The 24,422-nt window shown below is 40.5% G+C and overlaps 1 protein-coding gene across 4 annotated transcripts in view; it reads right to left on the bottom strand.

Moving 5' to 3' along the window:
* LOC138453172 (cysteine-rich venom protein-like) overlaps positions 1-24,422 on the bottom strand; it is a 281,590-nt gene that overhangs the window by 92,033 nt on the left and 165,135 nt on the right. For all 4 annotated transcript variants that reach the window (XM_069605764.1, XM_069605766.1, XM_069605767.1 and 1 more), the window contains exon 6: positions 15,634-15,719. In XM_069605764.1, coding sequence (XP_069461865.1) covers positions 15,634-15,719 — 86 coding nt within the window. The remainder of the gene's footprint in view (positions 1-15,633; positions 15,720-24,422) is intronic.

Raw genomic sequence — 24,422 nt, 5'->3', positions numbered from 1 at the left:
TGTGGCTTATATGGTCAGCCACAACCGAACACTAGAGAGCTCATGAATTGTCATGCACTTCCTGTTTGGCAACAGGAAGTGATAACCAGGAAGTTACTACAAACACTAGGAAGGAATTAAAAGAAGGTATCTGCTATGGGTGTTTTGTGTGCCTATGCCAGGCCTGCTAATCCTCCACCCAGCTTGCCCCAACTACCTGCCTGTTACCCATGACAAAATGCTTGTGCATCTCATTCTGGCACGAGGGGCTCGAGGGGGATCGCAATTCAGTCACAGCATTCTCACTGCCTCTTTCCTTCCCCCAAGGGCATTGCCAGCAACCTGACCACACCAAATCGCTGCAGCTGAGGGTAAAGCAAGGTCCCGGGAAGCCAAATCCAGAGAGGGCTCCAACCATGCCCCAACGTCCCCACAGAGACCAGGTGAGCGTAATACTCTCATTAACAAATGCACTGAATTTAACAAACTTTGCACTATAAATTCACTAATTCTATAATGCGTACTAGATCCAAATTTTACAGTGGATCTAACAAAACAGGGAAAATGTTAGCATCCTATTTAAATTATATTTTTTTCTGATTGCAATATACTAGCCAATCGAAAGGATATAAAGGCAGCCTTTCTAGACTTTTTTTTATCCAACCTTTATTCTTCTGAAACCTCCATTAAGACTTCCAAAATACACTCTTTTTTTGAAAAAAATAAAACAAATACTTTAAATCCCATCGACCTTTCCCCTCTTCACACTCCTATATCCATACCAGAAATTAAGCAAGCCATAATCTCAAACCCAATAAAGCTCCATGTCCCGATGGTTTCACTGTAGACTTTAATAAAACATTTATTGATTTCACTGCTCCAAAACCTTTACAATTATATTCGTACTTTATTGAATCTGGTGAAAGCACCGGCTCCTTTGGCGAGGCGCTTCTTGTATTATTCCTTAAACCCAATTAAGATCCTTCTCTTGTTAAAAACTACACGCCCATCTCTCTCATCAACTCCGACTCTAAGATATTCGCTAAAATCCTGGCTAGAAAAATACCTTCATAAACACGGACCAATTTGGCTTTATCAAAGATTGTTACCCGTCATCTAACACTAGGCTCTTATTTGATATCCTCTCTCACTCCCAGAATTCGGGCAACCCCTTAGCCCTCTTAGCCTTCAACGCTGAGACAGACTTCCATCATGTATCCTGCACCTTTATGTTCCATTCCTTAAAATCGCATGGCTTTTCTCATTATTTTATTAATCTGATCCGTGTATTATATTCATTCCCTACAACTCAAATTCTCATTAACAATTCTCTCTCCCCTTCTTTCCAAATAAAAACAGGTACTCGTCAAGGATGTCCCCTCTAACCCTTATTATTTAAACTTGCTTTAGAATGTCTCCTTCAAAGCATTAGAACCAATACCAATATCATAGATATCTGCATGAATAAAATAGAAATAAAGCTATCTGCATATGCAGACAACGTTCTGCTTTATCTTTCTAACCCTGCCTCCGCCATTCAGTATTTAAAATCTACTATCAATGACTTCTCCATTGTCTCAGGCTATAAAGAAAATTTGGCCAATTCTGAGATTATGCCGCTCACTAACGCTTGTAACCCAATTGATACCCCATTGTTTGGCATGTCTTGGCAGCCCTCACACATTCAATATTTAGGCCTCTCTATTGCGAAAGATATTCACACCACTATTACCCTTAAGATCAACCTCTTAATAGAGAAAGTAACACAAATTATCTCAGGATGGTCACCTCTTTTCTTATCTTGGTGTGGTTGTCTTGATACCATAAAAATGATTACATTATTTAACTTATTTGTCAGTATTGCTTTTCATGACATTACATGCAACTGGAAGAATACTTGTAATCTATCTTATAATATATGTGGGAGGGAGGCTGGAAAAACCAGTAGGTACCAAAGTCCAACTGCTGCTTGCTCAAATTTAACAAAAAATGGAATGCATTTGTTCAGTATCTTAATAGTCCTGTTTAGGCTATGTCAATGTTTCATTCACTGATGTCCCCCCCCATTTCTTTCCCTATTGCCTTTTGTCATGTTTTGTTTATCTCACCCTGTTTGTCTAAAACCCACTTAATCAATTATTCAAATAATTTTTTAACTTATTTTATTACATGTTATCAATGTTCATGGTTTTATGCTCCAAAAAAGAAAAACGTATTTTGGTTAATTTGTTAAAATGATAAAATGCTAAATATGTTTACCATATATTGTTAACAAACTGTTTATGAATTAACTTAATAAAAACTATTAAATATAAAAGCAAGACAGAGCGCAAGGACGCATCCCTTTCTCAAGGCTTTAGACATGGCAAATACCCTAGTTATGGTGCCATGTTTGTTTAGTCCAATCTTGAGCTTGGTGTCGGAATTTAGGTATACCAGGATGTTAAGTAGTCCCTCTGGGACAATCCCTTAGTTTGGTTTGAAGGAGGTATCTATTTACCATATCAAAGGCCAGTGAGAGGTGTTCACTTGCACCAAACAGTGCAGCATGGTCATTATGTCTGGCCTGATACTGCAAGACATTGAAAATGAAGCCATTGCATGTAGTGCCATACCATCTGCTAATTCAAATTGATACTTGGTCAGTTGGCCGTATGGACGTCCAAGGATTCAAATTCTCTGAGAATAAGAGATGTGAGCATGTTACTTTTGACATCCAAAAGGGCTATGGGTCTGTAATTAAGAATATTTTCCCTATGACACTTTTTAAATAGATAGATAATAGAAAGTGTCCAATTGTCTGGAGTGAACTTTAAAAGACTAATATTTCTAAACATAAATTATAAAATAGAAGCCCATAGGTCTGGATCTGTTTTAAACGTGTTAATAGTGAGTTAATTTTGACCGGGAGCTCTTGAGTTTGAGATGTTTAAAATTCCTCACAAGAAAATTAAGTGCACAATCCAATGAACTAAGACACATTGTATGACAAAACTTCAGGCTCTTTTATAGTTCTTCCACATGTGTGCCCCCGATAGCTTCTGATACTGGGTTTCACTGCTTATCCTTGTCCCGTAGAATTAATAATACACCAAAAATCACACATTTGTTTAGATAAGATGACTTGTAACAAGACTTCACTGACTGTATTAGAGTGTATTTGTGGCTTTTCAGGGAATGTTTGTAGCGCTGGCATAAGCATCTAGATTTTTCAATTATAATGTCAAGTGCAATAGTCTTTTTAAAAAAATATTTATTAGCCCCATACAAAGTTCTTGTTTTTTTTTGTAGGGCCTCAGCATCAAATTTGTGAGAATGCTTGTTTTTTATCTACTCAAAAGTGATGTTAGACAGTGGTGCATGTAAAGTATTAGATATGCAGTTGAAAAGAAAAGGGAAGTCGTCATCTCCATTTTTTTCTACTTTAGTTGTAGAATTATAAAAACCTTCAATTTCTTCATTAAACATTTTTACATTAGCAGGAGTCCACCTACCAGGTAAGTGTAAGATTGGTCTGGAGGCTCTACTCAATTTTTACACATTTCACACTTAAATTAATAGACTGCATGCTGTGATCATTCAAGTGCGCCTCCAAAATCTGGAAGTCAACACATTCACCAATCAATGCACGGTGAACCCCTATGCCATTTGTTTCTATTAGGCATGTCTCCCTCAAATTTCCATTTCAAATTTGGAGCTGCCAACCATCAAACAGTTGCAACGATCTGTCGCCTTGAGGGTTCCTAGGAAAAGAATGGGAATTTATGCATATAGAATTGAGGTCAACTTCCATTATAATATCCCATTCACATTGGAAATGCATAAAGAGTTACAAGACTGAGAGAACTTTCTCAAAACAGACATCTAAATTTGAGTGGGAGGAATTACAGTAAAGATGAATAAGACGCTGGTAGCCCATCCCCCAATTGCAATATGAATATTGACAACCAAGATGCCATAATCATCATTTGTTATAAGTTCCTGTTTAGAGGCTACATTTTTTTTAACAGCAATGATAAGGCCAGCAGTCTACTGCCATTCAGTCGAAAGCTCCATTGTTGAACATTTTTAAACACAGTTAAAAACCAACCCTCTGGAAGGAAAACAACAAGTAATTATTTAAGGAGTTACATAGATTGTGATTTGAAATAAGATTATAGTGCTCTCTCAAATTCCAAGATAGAAAGGATATAGATCCGTAAACAAAGCATTATTTTATTTACCCCTAAAGACCAGTTCCATAAATGCCTACCCTTGGTTATTTATAGAAAAGGTCTGCGGAAGCCAAGACCTGTCATTTTCAGAAGGTTGAGAGTAATGTTATATATTTGAACTGATCTCCCAAATGTCAAGCCATTATTGCACTAAATCCTCAATGCTTCACTTGGCTGATGAGGTTATAAATTCTGTAAGTCAAAGGAATATGCCATATGGCATTTGCATTAAAATCATAATAGGAATATAAGCTGTATTGTATCTGTTTTAAAGCTTCTACTTCATTCAACAGCATTTTGCAGAGTACCTTTGAAGAATTGTTTAAAATCACAACATCTAAGTGATTGTTGACTATGAAGTATATTAAATCAATATTCTTAGTAGTGACTAAACGTAAACATGAATTCCCTGGTATAATTTCAAGATATGTGATTTATTAAGGAGTAAAATTGAGTTTTTACCATTTGTGAAATAGAGGTTATCCAGCGATAGGTTCTTCAAACCCATTTTTGAACAGCAGAATCCTCCTCTTTGGTATACTGAAAGTGTTGGTTAGGAGGGTAGCAATTGTGGTGGTTAAGGAATTCCGTAAGACCCGTCTCCAGTACTGTTTTCATCAAACAGAGTGGGCTGATGATTTGGCTTTGTAACAGTTGTGACTTTTTACAGGACAAAACCTGCATTTTAGTAAATTCATTCCCTAGGTGCTGCAAGGGGTTTCCATTCGCAGGAGGAAATTGTGCAGCCTGGGTTTGAGTTAATATTGCTCCCAAAGGAGCTCCAGTTTCATGTGCTAGCGCCTCAGGTTTCGTGAGTACCAAGGGAGCGCTTATGCCATTTTTGGTGTTTGATGATTCAGATGATTTTTGGGCTGTACAATTTTATACTTTCTTAGATTATTTTGAATTGTTTGCTTTTAGGAGTATTCTTCCCCTTAGACTATGGCTGATTTAATACAGTTGGTGTTGTGGAAGTACTCAAAGAAGCTAGTACCTCTTCGGTAAGATGCATAGGAATTACCTGCAGCTTCTTTTATTGATCCATTTCCTCTTGTGATATTTTTTTCTATTCCCCCTTGCTGAATTGGAGGGAGTTTGAAGATTCATTGCTGGCTCTTGTGGTATGTCATCTGGGCTTTTACCTGAGGCAGCAAACACTGAGATTATTTGAAGATTACTCGTTTTGTCAGAATTGGCAGGATCTTCATGTTGTGCAAGGGTAATGTTTTTCGTTTCTGTCTGCAAAATCCTCTAATTTCTGCAAGAATTTGGTTTCCCAAAGTTCTAGGAATAATTTAATCTCACTAAGTATGATAGGGTGTGATTTTACTCCACAACTGATGTTATCAAAGAGTTTTACAAAGGAATTTAGCACCATATTGAAAGTGGATATCACCCTCAGCTTTATTTTATCATCCCGATTTCGAAGCGTTTGATGGAGACTGAAGGGACCTGCAACGTAGATGCCGACTGATTTGTAATGATGGCTGAAGGCTTGTCTAAGCCAATCAAGCCATCCACTATAGTTTGTTTACTTGAAAGATCATACATTACAACATTTAATGTAACTCACCCTTACGTGTCGACTCCTCCGACCTCCAACTGCCGGTAACTGCACACTCATACCCACGCTCTGTGCTCCAGGGGTCCTTATCAGCAGACACACTGCACCAAAGAAAGGGTCCATGTCGAAAGAGCAAACAAAAACCAAGAGAGGACCCACGCACTGCAGGCAACTGCACACATGTGCCCACACTCTGAAGAATATTTCAACATAGTGCAGTCACATCACTACCATTTAAAGCTTCAATGACTTCTTGGCATGTTCACAGTACACTGGCGTAACGGGGGCCCCTGCAGCCCCCACGGTGCAGGGGGCCCCACCAGCACATGTCCTGAGCGGGGGCACCACTTGGATAAAAAAATAATTTTAAAATATTTTTTTTCTTTTTGATTTCACTTTGCATTCATAAAGACATTATTTCTGTAGCACAAATAATGTCTTTATGAAGGCAGAGTGACTACAAAAAGAAACTTTCTTTTTGAAGTCCGAGGCATCCTGCCACCCCATGCAATGGAAGACCCTAGGCTGGAGGCCTCCACGTCATGGGGTGGGGAAGCCCTATGACTTCAAAAAGAAACAGTATATTTTTGAAGTCACTCTGCATTCCTAAAGAAATTATTTCTATAATGGTTCGGTCCTTAACGGAAATAATTTCTTTATGAAGTCAAATTGACTCAAAAAAGAAACAATTTCTTTTTGAAGTAATAAGGGTTGCCTCAACTCCATGACGGGTGCGTGTGTGAGTGTATGGTGAAAGGGTGCACACTTAAATGTATAGGTGGCTGCCTGTGTGAGTGTATGGTGAAAGGGTGTACACTTAAATTTATGGGTGGCTGCCTGGGTGTGCCTGTATGGTGAAAGGGTGCACACTTAAATGTACGGGTGACGGCCCGGGTGGGCCTGTATGGTGAAAGGGTGCACACTTAAATTTATAGGTGGCTGCCTGTGTGAGTGTATGGTGAAATGGTGCACACTTAAATGTACGGGTGGTTGCCGGGACGTGCTTTTATGGTGAAAGGGTGCACACTTAAATGTGTGGAGGGCTGGGTGTGCATGTGTGTATATGGTGAATGGTGTGTGTGCTTGCATTCAGGGGTGCAACAAAACCTACATTTCGGTGGAGCTAACCCTTCAAATGTTGGGAGAGGCGCTAACTTCACAGTCTAGGTCGGTGTAGAGGAGGGGAAAACTTATTTGTGTGGGGGAATCTCATTTATGTACACATTTTAATGGGACTATTCTAGTGCCGCATTAATGTTACAAGCAGTTAACTCTCTTCTTAAAGGTTGAAAGCTCCCACTTATAGACTGCTGAAAGAATTGAATAGTCTCCTGTTCCCTCTCTACCCTCTATGCATGCAAGTACTAAACCCACATCACAATTTCAATTGCCTAAAAAATGTGGCATTTGAAAGCAGGTACTAACAATGAAATGCTTTATGTTAGTAATGGCTGGGCTCTTTTTAACAGCGAAACCCAGGTGCCGTTTAACATCTTTGTCCTGTTCTGTATTGCAACTGTTCTGAAGGTCAGCCATGTCGAGTCAACATAACCCAACATTTCGGGGGCGGGGGAAGTAGTGCTGAATCCCAGTCAACTCAATGGTGTTGCACCAATACTTGTGTTTAATGCCTTATTTACATATTGGCAATCTTCATTACACCTAGCCCTATTCTTCATCGTCCCAGTACTTGTGTATGAGGCACTCTGCCTCATACAGAAGTACTGGGATGAGGTAGAGGTACATGGAGGTGATGCCTGATTTAGCTACCTGTAATCTTCATTAGTCCTAGTCCCACTCTTCCTCATCCCAGTACTTACTTATGAGTCATGGAGCCTCAAACGTACACTCTGGAACAAGGAAGACGGACGTGGAGGTCATTCTGGGCCAAGGAGCTGATTTTGGAGGTTGGGATAGGGATTGGGAGGAAGGGCATTTCTGATAAAGCAGTCCTGCTAAGTGTAATTACCTGGCTAGACTGGCATTTGGGTGCTGCCACACTAGTCGTTTCTTACTGGGGCATTGTATATTTTTCTGGTCATCTGTGATAAAATGTTATGTTATAAGTCATTTATAACGCACCTGTACACAAGTGTTTATAGGCGCAACAAGACGCGGGAGGGTAGATAGAGGGTGAACATGACTAACGATCTTGCTACGCCTTGTGTCATTCAGATCGTGCAGGTGCGAGAACAAGAAGTGCAAAGGGAAAGGTAGGGGAGAAGTGCAAGGGAGAGGGGAGGGAAAAACAGGGAAGAAATGCTCTGAGTAAGTGCAGCCAGGGCAGTGCAGCTCTGGGTAGTGCAAGGAGAATAAGGGACTGTAGGGTTACAGTTACAGTCCCTAAGTGCGTTGCAGGCCCAGTGGCAGTCCAGGGGTGACTGATCAAGAAAGAGTCTGGACATAGTGAGACTCTGAGGGTAGCTCAGCAACCAGTCGGGACAGCAGACAGGTAGGTCAGGTAGGCCAGCAGAGGAGGGAGAGAGAGAAAGCCGAGGAGAAGAGGAATGTTTTGAGCTGCTTCCGGATCTTCAGGTGGTCCAGCTCACGTTTGAGATGGGCAGGGAGGCCTTTCCAGAGGGAGGCACCTGCATAGGAGAGATATCTACCCCCACTCTCTGCCTGGGGAAGAGTCTAACCCTTAGAGAGTTGGAGGTAGCTGAGCGAAGGGCTTGAGAAGGAAGGGAGCATTGGATGTAGTGTGGGCCCAGGCCCAGAAAGCTTTGTGGACAATTCAAAGGGTCTTGAACTTGATCCTTGCAGCAACGGTAGAGCGAGAGGAGAGATTTCACGGTTGGAGAGATGATCCCTGGGCTTGAGGCCAAGGATAAGTCTTGCAGTCCTGTTCTGGATTAGTTGCAGTTGGCAGAGAGTAGAGGAAGGCAGGTTGAGAAAGAGGCTGTTGCAGTAGTCCAGCTTAGAGAGAACCAGGGCTCTGGAGACAGTGAGCTTCTGGGGGAAAGTGAGAAAGTGAAGGGTACCTTTGAGGAGGAGCAGCTGGTAGTGGGACTTCTTGGCGATGTCCGAGATGTGAGGAGAGAGAGAGTGGAGTCAAAGATAACAACATTTTTTTCCGTTGCGCGAAGGAAGAGGGCCCTAGGTGGGAGGCCAGAGTGCGAGAGGGAAAGCAGGGGCAGGGGTCCCAATGAGAAGGATCTCCATCTAACTGGCATTAAGGGAAGAAATCGATGGATGCGCACCAATCCTGAATCACGGATAGACAGTCAGGAATGAGAGAGAGAGGAGAGGAGTCTGAGGGGAACCTGAAGGAAAGCTCAGTGTCATCTGCATAAGAGGAGACGGTAGAGATCAGGTAGGCCAAAGGGGCCAAGAAGAGATTGAAAAACCAGGGTGAGAGGATGGATCCATGTGGAACGCCAAAGGTATTGAGAGATGTGGTGGCGAGAAAGGGACCAAGTTGCACCTGGGAGGGGCAGTCCAAGAGGAAGGAGGTCAGCCACTCAAGGCCCTGATCCGTGATGCCCAGGTTCTCATGTAGTCGATTGATCAAGAAGGCGTGGTTGACCGCGTCGAAAGCAGAGGAAATATCAAGGAGGATGAGGACAGAAGGAATGCTGTAATCAAGGCTAGAGAGCAGATCTACATGGGTTTTCAGGAGAGCAGTTTCCGTGCCTCTGGCAGCTCTGAAGCCAGACTGATGGTCATGGAGACAACCAACCGATTCAGTGTGTAGAGTAAGCTGGAAGATGGAAGATGGACAGATGTTTCCAACTGTTAGCCCAGGAAAGTTGTGATGGGGATTGGGTGATAGTTTGCCAGGTAGGCAGGAAAGGCAGATGGCTTCTTGAGGAGTGGGTGCACAAGGGAGTGCTTAAGGGGAGAGGGGAACATTCCAGTGGTGAAAGAGTGATTACAGAAATTGGCCAGGACAGGAGCGAGAGTGTCAATATGGTCCTTGGTGGTTCTAGAGGAGAAGGGGTGCACCTGTTTGGACAACACTTTCATAGATCTGACTTGTCTAGAAACCTCATCAGGTATTGTCATTGCATTTGATTACACGCCCAAATCCTTAGGTATCACGGCGTACATACATCTTAATCTTACATCTTAGTTCTCGTAGAGGTACAAGCTTTGGTTGCAGCAACAAAGTTATTTTACATTATAATCACAATTTGGAATTACATTGTCACAGCATAGTTTTGTGGTTGTGTTAGAGTTAGCTTGGGTGGCTAGTATTTGTTAAAAAGACATGTTTTTAGTTGCTTTTTGAACTTTTTGAAGGAGGCATCAATGGTGAGGTGGGGGGGAGTTCCAGATGCACGGGCTGCTATGGGGAAGCTGGAGTTGCCTGCTCTGGAGTGGGTAAAGCGTGGGATATGGAGATGTGTATTTTTGCTAGATATGAGTGGTCTCATTGTGGATTTGCGGGATATGCTTTGACTAAGGTAGGTGGAGGCTGTTTCAGAAATGCATTTGTGTGTAATGGTGAGTGTTTTGTGGAGAATGCTTGCTTGTACTGGTAGCCAGTTTGCATCTCTTCGGTGTTGGGAGATGTGTTCTCTTTTGTTTATTCCAAGGGCAGATTTAAGGACTTTATTTTGCAGAAGTTGTAGTTTGGCTAGGATTTTTTTTTTAAGTGCCCTGCAGTAGGATATTACAATAGTCTAGTTTTGTGAGGATTAGGGCTCTGGCGAGTATCAGGCAGTTTTCGGTGGAGAGGAAGGGTTTGCTTAATGTAATGAGTTTTGCTGTGTATGCAGTGGAAGAGGCAAGAGCGCTAATTTGGTTTTTCATAGAGAGATTGGAGTCAAGGTGAACTCCTAGAGTTTTGACTTTGTGTGATATGGTGATAGGGGTGCCGTCTATCAGTATGGAGGTGTAGTCGGGTGAGAGATTAGTGAGTCCGGCTGGGGTGCCGACTATGAGGATCTCCATTTTTTCTCAGTTTAGGCAGAGACTGTTATTCACCATCCAATTTTGGATGAGGGAGTAGATTTTATTGATACAGGCAGTGTCCTATTCTAGATTACCTGAGATGGGGATACGTATTTGCGTATCGTCAGCCAAACATGTGTAGATTACTCCCATGGCATCTACTGCTGCAAAGAGTAACTTTGTATATGCATTGTATAGCGTTGGGGAGCGGCAGGACCCTTGTGGTACTCCCAAAGCTACCGGGATGGGATCAGCTGCTTCTTCTATTAGGGAAAATCTGAAGGTACGGTCTGAAAGGAAGGATTTTATCCAAGTTGTAACTTTCTTTGAGAAGTGGAAGTTAGTGGAGAGAGTGCTGCATAAATTGTCATGGTCGACTAAATCAAATACAGCGGAGAAATCTAGTAGTGCCCAGTTTACCAGAGGTCCTGATAGAGTCCATCTGGTTTTTTAAATCCAGGAGAGCCATCTCAGAGCTGTGGCTTGGCCGGAATCCTGATTGTCTGTCCCCTAATAGATGATGCTGTTCTAAGTGGCTTTGCACTTGGGAGTATGCTATTTTATCAATGATTTTAAGGAGGAAAGGTACTGTTGTAATGGGCCTATAGCTAGTAGGATTGGTGGGGTCAAGTGTGGGTTTTTTGAGTATGGGTGTGACCCAAGCTGATTTAATGCATGCTGGAATGGTGCTGGATATGAAGGATTAATTGACAAAGTTGGTGATGATGGGTGCTAATGTGGCAGCGCAGTCTTTGACTACTTTAGCAGGGAAGTTGTCACCTTTACAATTTGATGGCTTAAGGGAGGCTATCGTTTTAAGGACTTGATCGTTGGTTACTTGTTTAAAATGGAATGCAGGTACCGCAGGTAGTAGAGATGGAGTATTGATGGGTTTGAGGAGCTTTTTTTGAGAAGCAATTTTGTTTTGCAGTGTGTTCACTTTGGAGGATAGAGCATCCTCTATAGTGGTGCACCACGCTTTGCTGATGGTTACGGGGCTGGTGGGTTGGATAGGGGATTCAAGTTCTTTAATAATGGTGAATAATTCTTTTGTATTAGAGGCAGCATTGATTATCCGACTGTTCAATGATTCTGCTTTGTGGGCGAGTATGCTGCTTTTATAGGTTTTGGATAATTGTTGCAGTTTGATTTGGATTTCTGGGGAAGGTTTTTATTCTGATTACATGTTCTAATGCTCTTTTTTCCCTTCTGAATGTTTTAAGCTCTTCATTGAACTAGGGTGAGCTATGTTTGGGTTTAGGTATTTTGGTTTTGAGCGGGGCTACTTTGTCTATTGTGGAATTTAGACATTGGTGGTAGTGGTCTGAGATGTTTTCGATATTAGAGAAGTCTAGCGGTTTGCCGTTGAGTAGGTTACTGATTAAGGGGTTAAGGTTTTCCAGGGTAAGTTTATGTATATTTCGAACCCAAATAAGTTCTTGATTTGGAGTTTTAGTAGATAGTTTTGAATTTAGGATTATGCTGAAGTGGATTAAGTGGTGGTCAGTCCATTGCATTTTATGGTTGTCTACTATAGATACAATGGTGTTATGGGTCAGTATCTAGTCGAGGATTCTACCTTGGAATGTGTGGGGGCGTTTACTATTTGAGTGAATTGCATCTCACAGAAGGCCTTGTGGCAGTCTGTTGCTTTATTGTCTTGCGGGTCATTTAAACGTATGTTAATGTCTCCTAGGAGTATGTATTTGATTTTAGGTTTAAGTGTAGGTGTAATTAATAATGGTATCTGGATTGGAATGAGTGCTTGGTGATCTGTATATTATAAGGAAGTTAATTGTTGACTTCGGGCTGGTGGCTGGTTTGAGAGCGAGGGTTTCGTATCCCGCTAGTGATTCCATTTTGCACTCCCTGAACTGGTGTGAGGTTTTGTGGATTATGGCTTCTCCTCCACCTATGGCATTTAATCGATCAGCTTGAAGGAGGGTATATTCATCTGGGACAGCTAATGTGATTTGTGGGCCTGAGGCAGTGTGCATCCATGTTTCAGTGAGGACCAGGAAGTTGAGTTTAAATTCTAATATACAATCGTGTATATCGATGGCATGGGCTCCTAATAGTGCTTCGCTGGGTTTGGGTGGACTCAGGGGTGGAGTCGAGGGCATCTGGGGTTGTGCCACTCTGTTGTTAGGTAGGGTTTGCGGGGACTCTTTATCAGTCGCAGGCTGCTGGGTAATGGTTATGGGGTTTATTTTAGCTGTGGATGTTGTGGGTGTTGTGTGCAGTTGCGTCGCAATTGGGGTCTGCTGGATTTTGACGGTGGAGTGATGGTGGTGGGTGCGTGTAGATAGTTTGCCATTTCTTGTGGGTACTGAACGGAATAGAAGTAGAGCTGGCCAAAGGGGAGCCAAGAGAGGAAGAGGGAGAAGAAGAGGAGATGGAGGGACAGGATGTCCTGAGTTTTAGCAGAGAAGTGAGAGAACATAGACATATAGAAAGCCTGGGTGGGAACAGGAGAGGTAAAGACCACAACAGGATTGACCAGTTACTTGCAGATTTTAAAGAGTTTGGCCATGTTGTTAGAGGCCACGGAGAAGCAGGCTTCAATGTGTGTTCTCTTCTTGATGAGTGTTATTGCTTCGACTGGCATTTTGGTGTAACCAGTCTAGGTATGTCTAAATGTGGCTTGGCATGCTTTACTGTAATGTTATTACCTTTCTACACTGGTCTACATTGTGCAGCCAATTGGACATGTTATCATTGTGGCATGGCATTTTTAACAGCAAAGCATGAATGTTCCTGTGCACTGTTGGTGACTTGCATGTATTGGATTGGTGTTACCCTACAAACCTATTGGAAACACTCTGGCTTTTTAGCCAATTTTTCTCAGAAAGTGTGCAGTATATTGCATTAAAACACATATTTATATCTTTCTCCTAGTGCAGTGTGTGGCATACCCCCTCAACAGCACATTTGTGCGTATTGCGCAAGCGTGATAATCAAGGCCGGTCCAGAGTGCGTCGCAACCAGTGATTTGTTGCTAAGTTGGGAGGGGCCCCACATTTTGTGCTACGCCACTGTCACAGCACATGGCTCCTCTTTATTCAATAGATCCCCCATCTCTTGTCATCCCAAATTCAGTTTCTTGACAGTTCACTCACCAGGACTTTAGCTTCCCTGCTAGGGGCACATATGTTGATGTTAGTAAAGTTACATGCTGCCATGTACATCGTGACATCGACTCCACTGAAATATCCGGTGCATCTGCCACATCTGTACCAAGGTCCAACCACACCATATGACTGCTTCCACAGCAATCTATGGCTGGAAACGACTCCCCATATCCCACAGTGAGCAAACCAAGCAGTGGGAGTGAACATATGAAAATACTAGATAGACAGTATCAGGGGCGGCCATGCCAGCAACCGGGAGTTAGGGGAGACGACCTGAGACGATGGTAGTCTGCTGAAAGGACCAGATGGGGGGCCAACTGGACATAAACATCCGTGGTCACAATCATTAGTCAAAAAGCTGCATGAAGTGGGAGAATCAGGAGGCCTCCAGAGTATGTAAGTGCAGAGCCCCCTATACCATTGTCAGGGATTTGTCAGTGCCCAAAAACCTGTCCTGTTCTCCTGGGATAGACTCATATTTTCCAAACGATTTGTTCACTACCACAAGCAAGATTTGGAAAAGTTCATCCACTCCCCCTGGAATGAATGACATAAAGAATACTACCATTTGAGAACAGATGTCGGAATCACTCTTGACTGACACTATGGATGACCAATAATATCTCTGAAACCAAAGGAAGAATGGACAAAATTCGACCATGAACTTCATAACATGCTGACAAAAAGTTAAACTGTAATGGACTTTTGACATTTTTAAAAAAGGTGGACTATTACATATATTGGGATTTACATTGTAACCCATTGCATGTATTTTCTGATATTGAGATTCATGATATGGTTGCTAGTGTATAGTGCATTAAACGTTTTGCTGAAGTGAAATGAATTACTGTGTTAAGTCAATAATCAGATGTTGATTTCGTATTTGGTACTGTCATTTCAGTGTTGTTAAACTTATGAGTACGATTGCGTGTATGGTCTCTCTCTTGAAATGTCAATGTCATGGTTGTTGTTCTATTAAGAACAGAATAGTGCTATACAAAGTTATAGGGCCTCATTACGACTCAGGCGGTAAGGGGTTTACGCCGGCGTAAACAGCGCCGACCCTTACCGCCTGAGTACGAGGTCCCTTAGCGCCATGGAGTTAATTACGCCACCGTAATTTACGGTGGCGTAATTAACGCCTTCCCCACTCCCATTATGCCCTATGGGGCAAAAATGGGAATGGGGAAGGGTAAATGGGGATTGGGGACTTACCGCCCCGCCAACCTCGGAATGGGGCGGTAAGTCCGCCAACCACCATGGCGTAAACATAGTTTACGCCCTGGTGGTAAAGTCACGGCCCAGGCGGTAACTTACCGCCTGGGTCGTAATGAGGCCCATAGTCAGGAACATGTTCTGAGGCACATAGGTGATGTGCAGGGTGGATGATATCACTGCATATACACATCCACCTTGGATAAGACATCCATGAAGCTGTGATTGACTGCATGGCACCGTTCTATGATAGTCATGTGGATATTAGAAGCACGACCTTCACTTATTGTATGTCTGGGTTGTCAACTAGGCTACTCACATGGCATATCAGTGCCCTAAAGACCCTGAAACAGTGGGTTCACTGCGATCACTGCATTTGATACTGGTGTTACTGTGCAGACATTAATCACGCATTGCCACGTGATCAATACTTCCATGCAATGTGTTGCCAATGAAAAGCAAATGTCATACATACAAACAAAGTGTTCAGTTAAATAAACGTGTTTGTGTTGTTAACATTAATAAAACATGTTCTGAAGTGCAGCACACATTGCAGAGTGCTTTTTCGGTGAAGATTTCCCAAAGACTCAATTAAGCATTTTAAGACTCATCAGGAAACTGCGATCATACTTACGCAGGGCAGAAAGTGCAAGAATACATATAGTCGGTGTTGCAATATGCCACTTGACATCCAACCTGATAGGAAACGGCCCAGACAATCTAGAATCGAGACAATATACATAAACATAAAGATTTGGAAAGTTAATTGAGATACTGGAACTCATGTTTCTTTCCATCAATGAATTAAAAAAAATAATATTGCTAGTTTTTTCAGCGTCACTTTTGCATCTTTTTTTCAGCATCAAACCTGCAGATTTCTGAACATTTACATGGGCAGCATTTCACCAAGACGTAGTATAAAGCTAAACAGCATTAATTTAATTAGATGAGAAACGGAAACCTAAGCTTGCAGCATGTGATGTCACTCTCCAGACAGCCCTTTTTTCAATATTGCAACTGCTTGGACCCCTGGGCCTTTACTAGGTCAATTTGGGGCTATTTACTGTAATCACCAACACCCTTTCCCCCAACTTCCAAGGTAGCAGGGGGAAGAGTAAGGGTTGGAGGTTTTCTATCTCACACCAACAGCTCATTTCCCCAATAGGGCATACAACCACACAATACAATTACATCAATTGACTGGTAACCCTACGAAAAGTCTGATCCCTATATCGTTTGGTTTAAGCTAATATCAGTGTTTGGACAATTAGTGTTTGATGACAATCTGTCTTTTTATCTCAAGGTTTCTAAAACACAATTATCTCATGTATATGTTTGAAATGGTTAATAATGTTTAAAGATAAACAAAAGTTCAACAATGGTGCCACCCTCTGTATCTCAAGTGCCATATCATTTGATAAGGTTTTCCACAAGTATCCTTTTTATATGAATTTTAGGTGTATATGTTTCATGGATTATCCTGTTTTGTAAGGAAACATATTTGTATGTGGGATTTCAATAGTGCAAGCCTTGTTAGGAAGCAGTAGAGCACTGTTTGTGTCACTGAGAGTAACACAGGAGGCAAGTAGGGAGGTAATACAATATGTAGCATTGGGGTTTCTGCCCATACGAGTGGGTTGTGATGTGGGAACAGAAGGAGCCTATTAACATACTAGTGATAGTTTCATACTGTGCCAAATTAAATGAAGCATACACTATGGGTATTAACCTATAGATGTATTCAACAAATGGGGCACAGAAATTGCAAATTAATGGATTTTCTTAAATGCCTCTTGAGGTTAGAGCTAAAGCTTCTAATGTCGAGAATTTAAGAACTAACAAGAGATTGCTTGTGAATAAGCCTGAAAAATAATGCTAACATACCTCGAAGATTAGGTATGCAAATACCCGGGTATCACAATTGCATGCTAAAGCATTTGATTTTATATATTTACTTACCCACCTCCTAAGAGGCATCTTGGTGCTATACAGAAGTTGTGCATGGATTGCAAAATAAAAATGAACAAAGCAATAAGAAAAGCAGATTAAACAGACAGTTATGAAAGACTATTAGGCAACAACAGAAGGAAAAAAGAGTGGGGTCCTTAAAAAGGAGCGGCGGTTAGTTGGGGTATGTTACTATCAGTCAGCAATGACTGCACCCCAGGACATATGTGAACCCATTCACATGAAAAGTACTAGAAGTGGCAGAGGAAGGAAAAGCCCTCTTTCAAAGGATTGTCACTCCATCAACTTGGGAGCTTGAGAGTCACATCTCCAGATCTGAAACAACAGAGGAACCCTAGAGTCAGTGCGCGAGAGAGTTCTGCCAGCAGAATAATAATCGGTACAAAGAAGTAATCCTTGGTCCTTCAATGACTTTCATTCAGAGTCAGAGTGAACATCTGAAGGTCACAGGAACTCTAGTACACCTGGGAGGGGGTAATAATATGTCATATTCGTCTTCTGCATCAGGCCATCATGGCAGTTATCTATGCAATTATCCCTCCTGACACCAGTGGCCCATTGAGTACCTCTTAGTCTGGAGCCAAACCCATGTTTCTACTGCTTCATAACATTAGATGGGCAGATCTTCCATTTGATCACAAAGTAGACCATAGGTAGTCATATTTGAGGCCCCGTGCACTGTGCCTTTTTCTGAGCGGCTCCTCATTTTCTCCACTCCAACACACTGATATCCTGCTTTCAACATGGATGTAGATGCTCAACCGATAGCAAGCATGCCATAACTGTTCATATTCCCGCCTCATTCTAGACCTTCGAGCATATTCTTTTTCCAGAAACTGAAACATAAATGGTGGTTACACCATCTGTTTCTCATCTCACCTTTTATCTTCTGATTGAAGCATGTAATAAAGCCAACAACTGAGTTCACATGATATGAAATGGTACAGACATGAAGAAAATCAATCAATCAAAAGTAAGCAAAACATTTGAAAAGTATGACATTTTTCTCCTTTATCTAAATGAGCATTAGAGCAATTACAGACAAGATACTCCCCATTATCCATTATATTAATTAGTGGTACAGCAAGAAGTTCATCAAGCCACACAAAATCTACATAATGAAACTTGGAGGATATATGTCAGAAGGAGAAAGAGATAAATGGGTGAGGGGCCACAAACTGGGGGTGTGGAGGAAGATTGAAAGGTATGGTTAGACTGAATGGAAGAATGTTCCTGAACACTTGTAGGCAGGTACAATGGCCTAAATAATTACATTCCAGAAGCCCTGAATCAGCTGCAAGTCTTAATAGGTCTAGCAATGTGTAGTCTTCAAAATTAAAAGACTGTTCATAGAAAACATTCCTTATCAGATCCAGGGTTGCAGCTTAGCATCAGTGCCTCTACATAGAACACGTTGAGAGCCGGATATTAAAGCACTCTTTGCACCAAAAGGTAGCACCATAGAACCTGTTTGTCAAAAAACTGTAGAAGGGGAAACCCTAAGACAGAAGTGCTGTAAATTTAAAAAAAACTACATAAAAAGACATTACAAAAGATTCGACGATTGCATTTTGAATGAATATTTGGACCATGAAACTATACCAAGAGGTTTAAGAATTTCAATATTCTCAAACTTTGATGAGGAAGATGATCCTCAATTGGGATGGGAATATCAGTCTTCATTCACAATGATTATACTGATTATACTGTTAATTAAACATACTGAAAAATGTCATTTTAAAGCTTAAGAAGAAATTATACAGTTAGAGGAGGAATTACATAATATTGATTGTCTGGTTACAATCAAAACAGCTTTAATCCACTAGATCAATCATTGAGAGAATTTCAAGATTAAAGTAAACCGAAAAAACATCTTCTTTAGCGACAGAAAAGATAATGAATTTAATAGGATAAACTATTAGCAACACAAATATGACTCCAAAGCAGAATCGAGTGGGAACACACCAATAAGACCAGGAAGGGCAGATGGTAAATGTGTAGAGAGTGAGGGAGAAGGTCTAAATATGGCAAACTGAGACTATACAAAACCGACATAGAAACTATGCAGTTGAAATATCATCATGCTGCATGAGTCTCTAAAAAAGCATATCCAGAGAACATCCAGAAAAGGTGTAAAATCTAATACAAACAGACAAATAATAGGCAAAAGTACCAATCAAATAGAATCAAATAGAGACAAATAAAAAAATGGAGACAACCGACAGATTCAGTGTAAAGATTGTATTATCTAATAAAACAATTATAATATATCTGAGCACAAATGTAACTGCTCCAGATAGACAGGTATAAGGAAAGGTGTTGTTGTTTGCTCCCAGTTCATATTTCAAACCTATGGACATTTATGCAGATGTGTAGACATTCTGTCACAAATTGCAAATTGCAACTAAAAATGTTTTGTTGCTAATATAACAGAGTCAATATCAGAAACAAGTATCTTAACATGTCATGATCTCTGCTTCCAAAAGGTCAGGACTTACCCAACTCCCTTGGAAGCAGACCCATAACCCAGGTTCCGAGTGCCAATCAGTCCCAATTGGGACCTTTTGGACCCTGTCCTGGCGCCAGTGGCGCCAGGCTCATAAATATGCCCAGTCCCAGCGCTGCAAGCGCCGGGCTCATAATGCTTGGGTGGACTTACCTGCAGCAGACCATGCTGCTTACTGACCTGCCAGTATGAGCCTCTGATCCTCTTCTGTTTGGGACTACTTTTCCTGTTGGGTGGGGCAGGAGCCACTAACTACGTTCAAAACACTGGAACTCTTCAGGAAGGCAGGAACTCTTTTCTTACCTAGGCGAGGCTGTGGTAGAAGACACCTAAGCACTACAGGAGGCTATTTAAACCACACCCGATGGATGAATCTTGCTTTGCGTTATTCTGCATCCTCTGCAGCAGAATGCTCATCGTGTCTTCTGCATCTGATCCTGGGCCTAAAGGAAAAAGGCTTACCATACTGAATCCAGTCTTCAGCAACATCTATAAAGACAAGAAAGAACAGGTTAGCACTACGGTCTTCAGTGACAGCGCATCTCTTACCTGGTCCATCGGCTGTCATCAACGCCTAGCGCAGCATTCCGGCATCTGAAAGACAAAGGCTTACCTACTCTTCACGCGCTCCGGAGGTCATCGCACTGCATTCCGGCATCTGAAAGACAAAAGCTTACCAACTCTTTGCACGCTCCGGAGGCCTCCGGTGCTGCATCCCGCATCTGTAAGACAAAAGAAGGTGCGTTTAAAGACATTGGGTAACGTTAAATACTCACGTGCCATTACTCCATCCACGCCGAACTCAGTGGGTATTCCGGCATCCTCCAGCAGCTCCGAACTGGTACCTGCAAAATAAAAGGACAGTTAGTACGCATAGTGAAGCAAGCAACAAGCACTTACTTACGCGCTTCCAGGCGCTTCTATTCCGCATACGGGTCCATCCTCAACTCACTTCAGCCTGTCAACCGCCATCGCCGGAACCCTGCAAAATAAGAGACAGCATTACAAAAGACTTTTAAAGACATTGGAAATACTCGGAACTCACCGTTCGTGAAGTAAACGACGGACAGCAGTCCTCTGAAGTCAAGAGGCCTGCGCTACCTATCCAGTGAAGAAACTGGTTACAGCACCCTGCCCCGAGGCAGATGGAGAGCTCGGCGTTCACTTACCTAAGGTGAGAGCGTTAACCTTTGGGGTTCTACAGGAGAGGAGAAAAGGAAAGAGATAGGGACACCCCAATAGCCCCAGTTCATTAATCCCATATTTTCTATCTGCAGACATCTTACTCTTCGAGTCAGGCATACAGTGCACAGAGGTCCAGCCCAAAGAGCCAACCGGGTGCTACACATCACCTTTGAAGATACGGTAGTCGCCCAGTCAAGACCGGCGCCTCTGCAAGAATCAGGTGAGCGTTACATAACAACAGAGAAATCTACACACTCACTGATTGATCTAGAAACAAAATCTATGTTAGATGACGAAATTGCATCTAATGCAAGAAGACTCATCAATCAATTATAGAATATGGAGCTAACAGACAAGATTGTCCTAATCATAATCTAAGTTTATTCCAATACAAAGGGCATGTAATAGATATTTTCTTCAATTCAGTCACAAAAGAGATTGATACATTAGATTATAAATATGCTCGTGAAAAAAACATTTCATGAGAACACATTTGACTAAATTAGAGAATAAAACCTTAAAGAAACAAAAATCAGATAATGATATCATGTTAAATGCTACAGATAAAGGAGGGAACATTGTGTTGCTGAATAGGGAAGATTACATAAAGATGGGAAAATATAACCTCCTCACGGGAGGTGAATTATAAATAAGTCACAAGGAACCCATGGAATGATTTGACAAAAGATGTGCATGAACAATGACTATTTTGGTTTAAAGTAGAGCTTATCAACAAAAAATATTTTGATCAATTTATGGTAAAACATCTTACCAATCATTATTTATTATTTATTATCTTCCAAAAATCCATAGGAACTATGAAAACCTACCTCCAGGCAGACCATAGTGAATGGACTAGGATTTACATTGGAACCGGATTTGGAATTCATTGATAGTCTTCTTAATCCACTTGTTTTACATACAACTGGCTTCGTACACTAGAGACAGTATGTACCCACTGCAGCAACTGATGGAGGTTAAATGGAATATAACATACTGGCTAGTAATACTAGATGTATTAGTAAAGTGAACTTCAATAGCGCATACAGTTGCAAAGAAGCTAAAGATCTTTCTTTACAATTACAAATCAGCAAAAATGATTCTGAAGGACTTTTGTGAATTTATCTTGAACAATATCTGTTTTCATCTTTAATAATTAAATGTACAAACATTTAAAAGGAGTCTCCATGGGGTCAAAATGGTCCCCATCATTGGTGAATCTCTGTGTGGTCTTTTTGGAAGAAACATGTATTGACATGTTTGAGATAATGCATATAATTAAATGGTCCTGCTGTACTGATTACTTTTTTTTATATGGGTGGGTATGGAAAGTAGATTGAATGAATTTGTGAATTACCTAAATGAAACAGATATATATTTAAAGTGACATATAACAAAGCAAAAACATCATTCACATTCATGGATTTAGAAATTGTCATATTAAAAACAGAATTGAGACAGAAAACCTCAAACAAATGTCTGTTCATCAGAAAATACAGTGCACAAAGCTACCAAGAGTTAAACATATAAAATCAATATTGGAAAGGAATATTGTTTGACAATGAAATACATTAATTCATTGAAGCTATCCAATTATGTTTTCAACAATTGGTAACATAATAGTGTGGAGACTGCAACCTTTGCAAATTTACAAACAGCAGGTAGACATTCTTTGACCCTCATAATTACAGTATGGCAATACAACAATCAATTATTAAAGTACTTTTATTTTGTATGAGATTACATCTATCTGTGAAACGCATAGGAAGCATTAGACCATTGAACATTAGAATGTATGAACGCATGAGATCTAAATGGATTACGGATACGTGACAACGATTGGCTTTACATTGGATGATGGAAGCACTTCAATTATGCCGAATAAGGAAAATTGTTTGTAAAAAAAGAGGAGGAGATAGTGAAAAAGCATTGCAACAACAAGAAGCAAGATGTATATGTTTCTTTTGTAGTACAATTGTGGGACTCTGACCATTAACTACATGCTTATTTGGGCTGAAATGCATGTTGCTAATTTTTTCATTTAAAGTGACACGTTTCATGCATTTTTCATAAAAGATGGGATGGAACTCTAATGCATCATTGGGCGGATCCATAAGTTCTATGTCAATGGGGTTAAAATTGGATGGGGATAAACAAGTTGACAAGATAATAATTGGCTTAAAAACGTTATTGGATATCAGTGTGAGTGAGTAAACAGGAAGATGAATGATTAAGATGAAAACATGTGCACACAAGAAGAGTGTGGGTTATGCAAATATATATATTTTAACATTAAGAAGATAACAGATATACACAAATACCAACAAATATAAAATGCAACATCGGTATATATGGTTTAGCATGTTTAAATAAGAAATTCTAAATGCTAAAATACATCAATGTCAAGAATACAATATTTTAAACAAATGAAACAATATTTATCCACATTGATTAATTAAATGCATTTTTTTTACCATTCCAATATGGAGGAAACAAGGTGGAAAAAGCTGAAATGTTGAACAGTGCAAATAGGTTTTCAAAAATGGTGTCTGGTAATTAAAGACCTCTGGGAACAAGCCGTTATCATGCATCAATCTATATAGAATTGTGTATGGCATAAAATGCATAATACCTACTTTTGAGGTATGTTGAACATATAAAAGAGCTATATACTGTAGATTAGTATGATGAAGGTAAGAAGGCTGTGGATTTTATAGAGAAAATATTATGATACATAAGACACAATATAGAACAAAAAAGCAGGATGGTTGGATTACTGATTTAGAAATAGAAGGCATTCTGACACTACAAAGAAATGTCTGTTTTATTTCCATTATTTAAGATGGACAATTAATATTTAAACAATTATGATATATAAAATACAAGAAGAGTGAATGTGCACCCACAAACTAGGGCAAAGATAATATATTTGTTCAGAATAAGATAATGCCAAATATATCATAACATTGTGTTCCTAATTAATAACTTTATTTTAGGTTGTTTCACAGGTTTAGATCAATCGGGCAATGAATATATAAATAAAAAGGTTCTGAAAAAAATATTAAGTGAGATATGGATTAAAGTGCAGTTAGGAGAACCAAAGATACATTTAGGAGGAATATAGAATGTTGCAAGGACAGTTTACTATTTGATTGAATTAGCGTATTAATAATGCATTCATATTCAATAGAACAATTTGACGCAGATTATTGTTTACAGATCAAATTCAAAATCATTATATGTGAATGATTAATACTTCCAGATAGATCCATTAGAAATCCATCAATTCGGTACAATTAAGCAATGAAAATGGTGATAATAATTTCTATATGCTTGATTCGAGCAGTATGAAATAAAATGACTAATCTATTAATTTCCTATTCATTTCCTTGTATGTTGTTTGTATTTTCTTCTCACTACGTGTTTTTGAAAATATTCTTGTTTTCTTGTTGGATGATATGCTTTTATAACGCGCCCATACACAAGTGTTTCAAGGTGTGATGAGGCAAGGCAGGGGAACAGAGGAATATAGAGACAACAATCTTACTAGGCCAGGTGAAATTGAGATCGCGCAAGTGCAACGGAGGGTGGAGTAGATAAGTGAGAGTGGGAATGGGGGAGGGGGCAGTGCAGTACAAGGGATCAACAGTTATATAAATAAAATAAAACCAATAAATATAAAGTATGGCCAGCTTGTGGCAAGTACAAGGGTAAGTGCAGACATCAAGTGTCAAGTGCTGTCAAATATAGAAAACAGCCCCCGA

This window comes from Ambystoma mexicanum, chromosome 4p (assembly GCF_040938575.1).
Source record: "Ambystoma mexicanum isolate Mex_15411 chromosome 4p, UKY_AmexF1_1, whole genome shotgun sequence".
Taxonomy (NCBI): domain Eukaryota; kingdom Metazoa; phylum Chordata; class Amphibia; order Caudata; family Ambystomatidae; genus Ambystoma; species Ambystoma mexicanum.
Note: the sequence above shows the minus strand (reverse complement) of the source record. Positions and strands in the feature narration are given on the sequence as shown.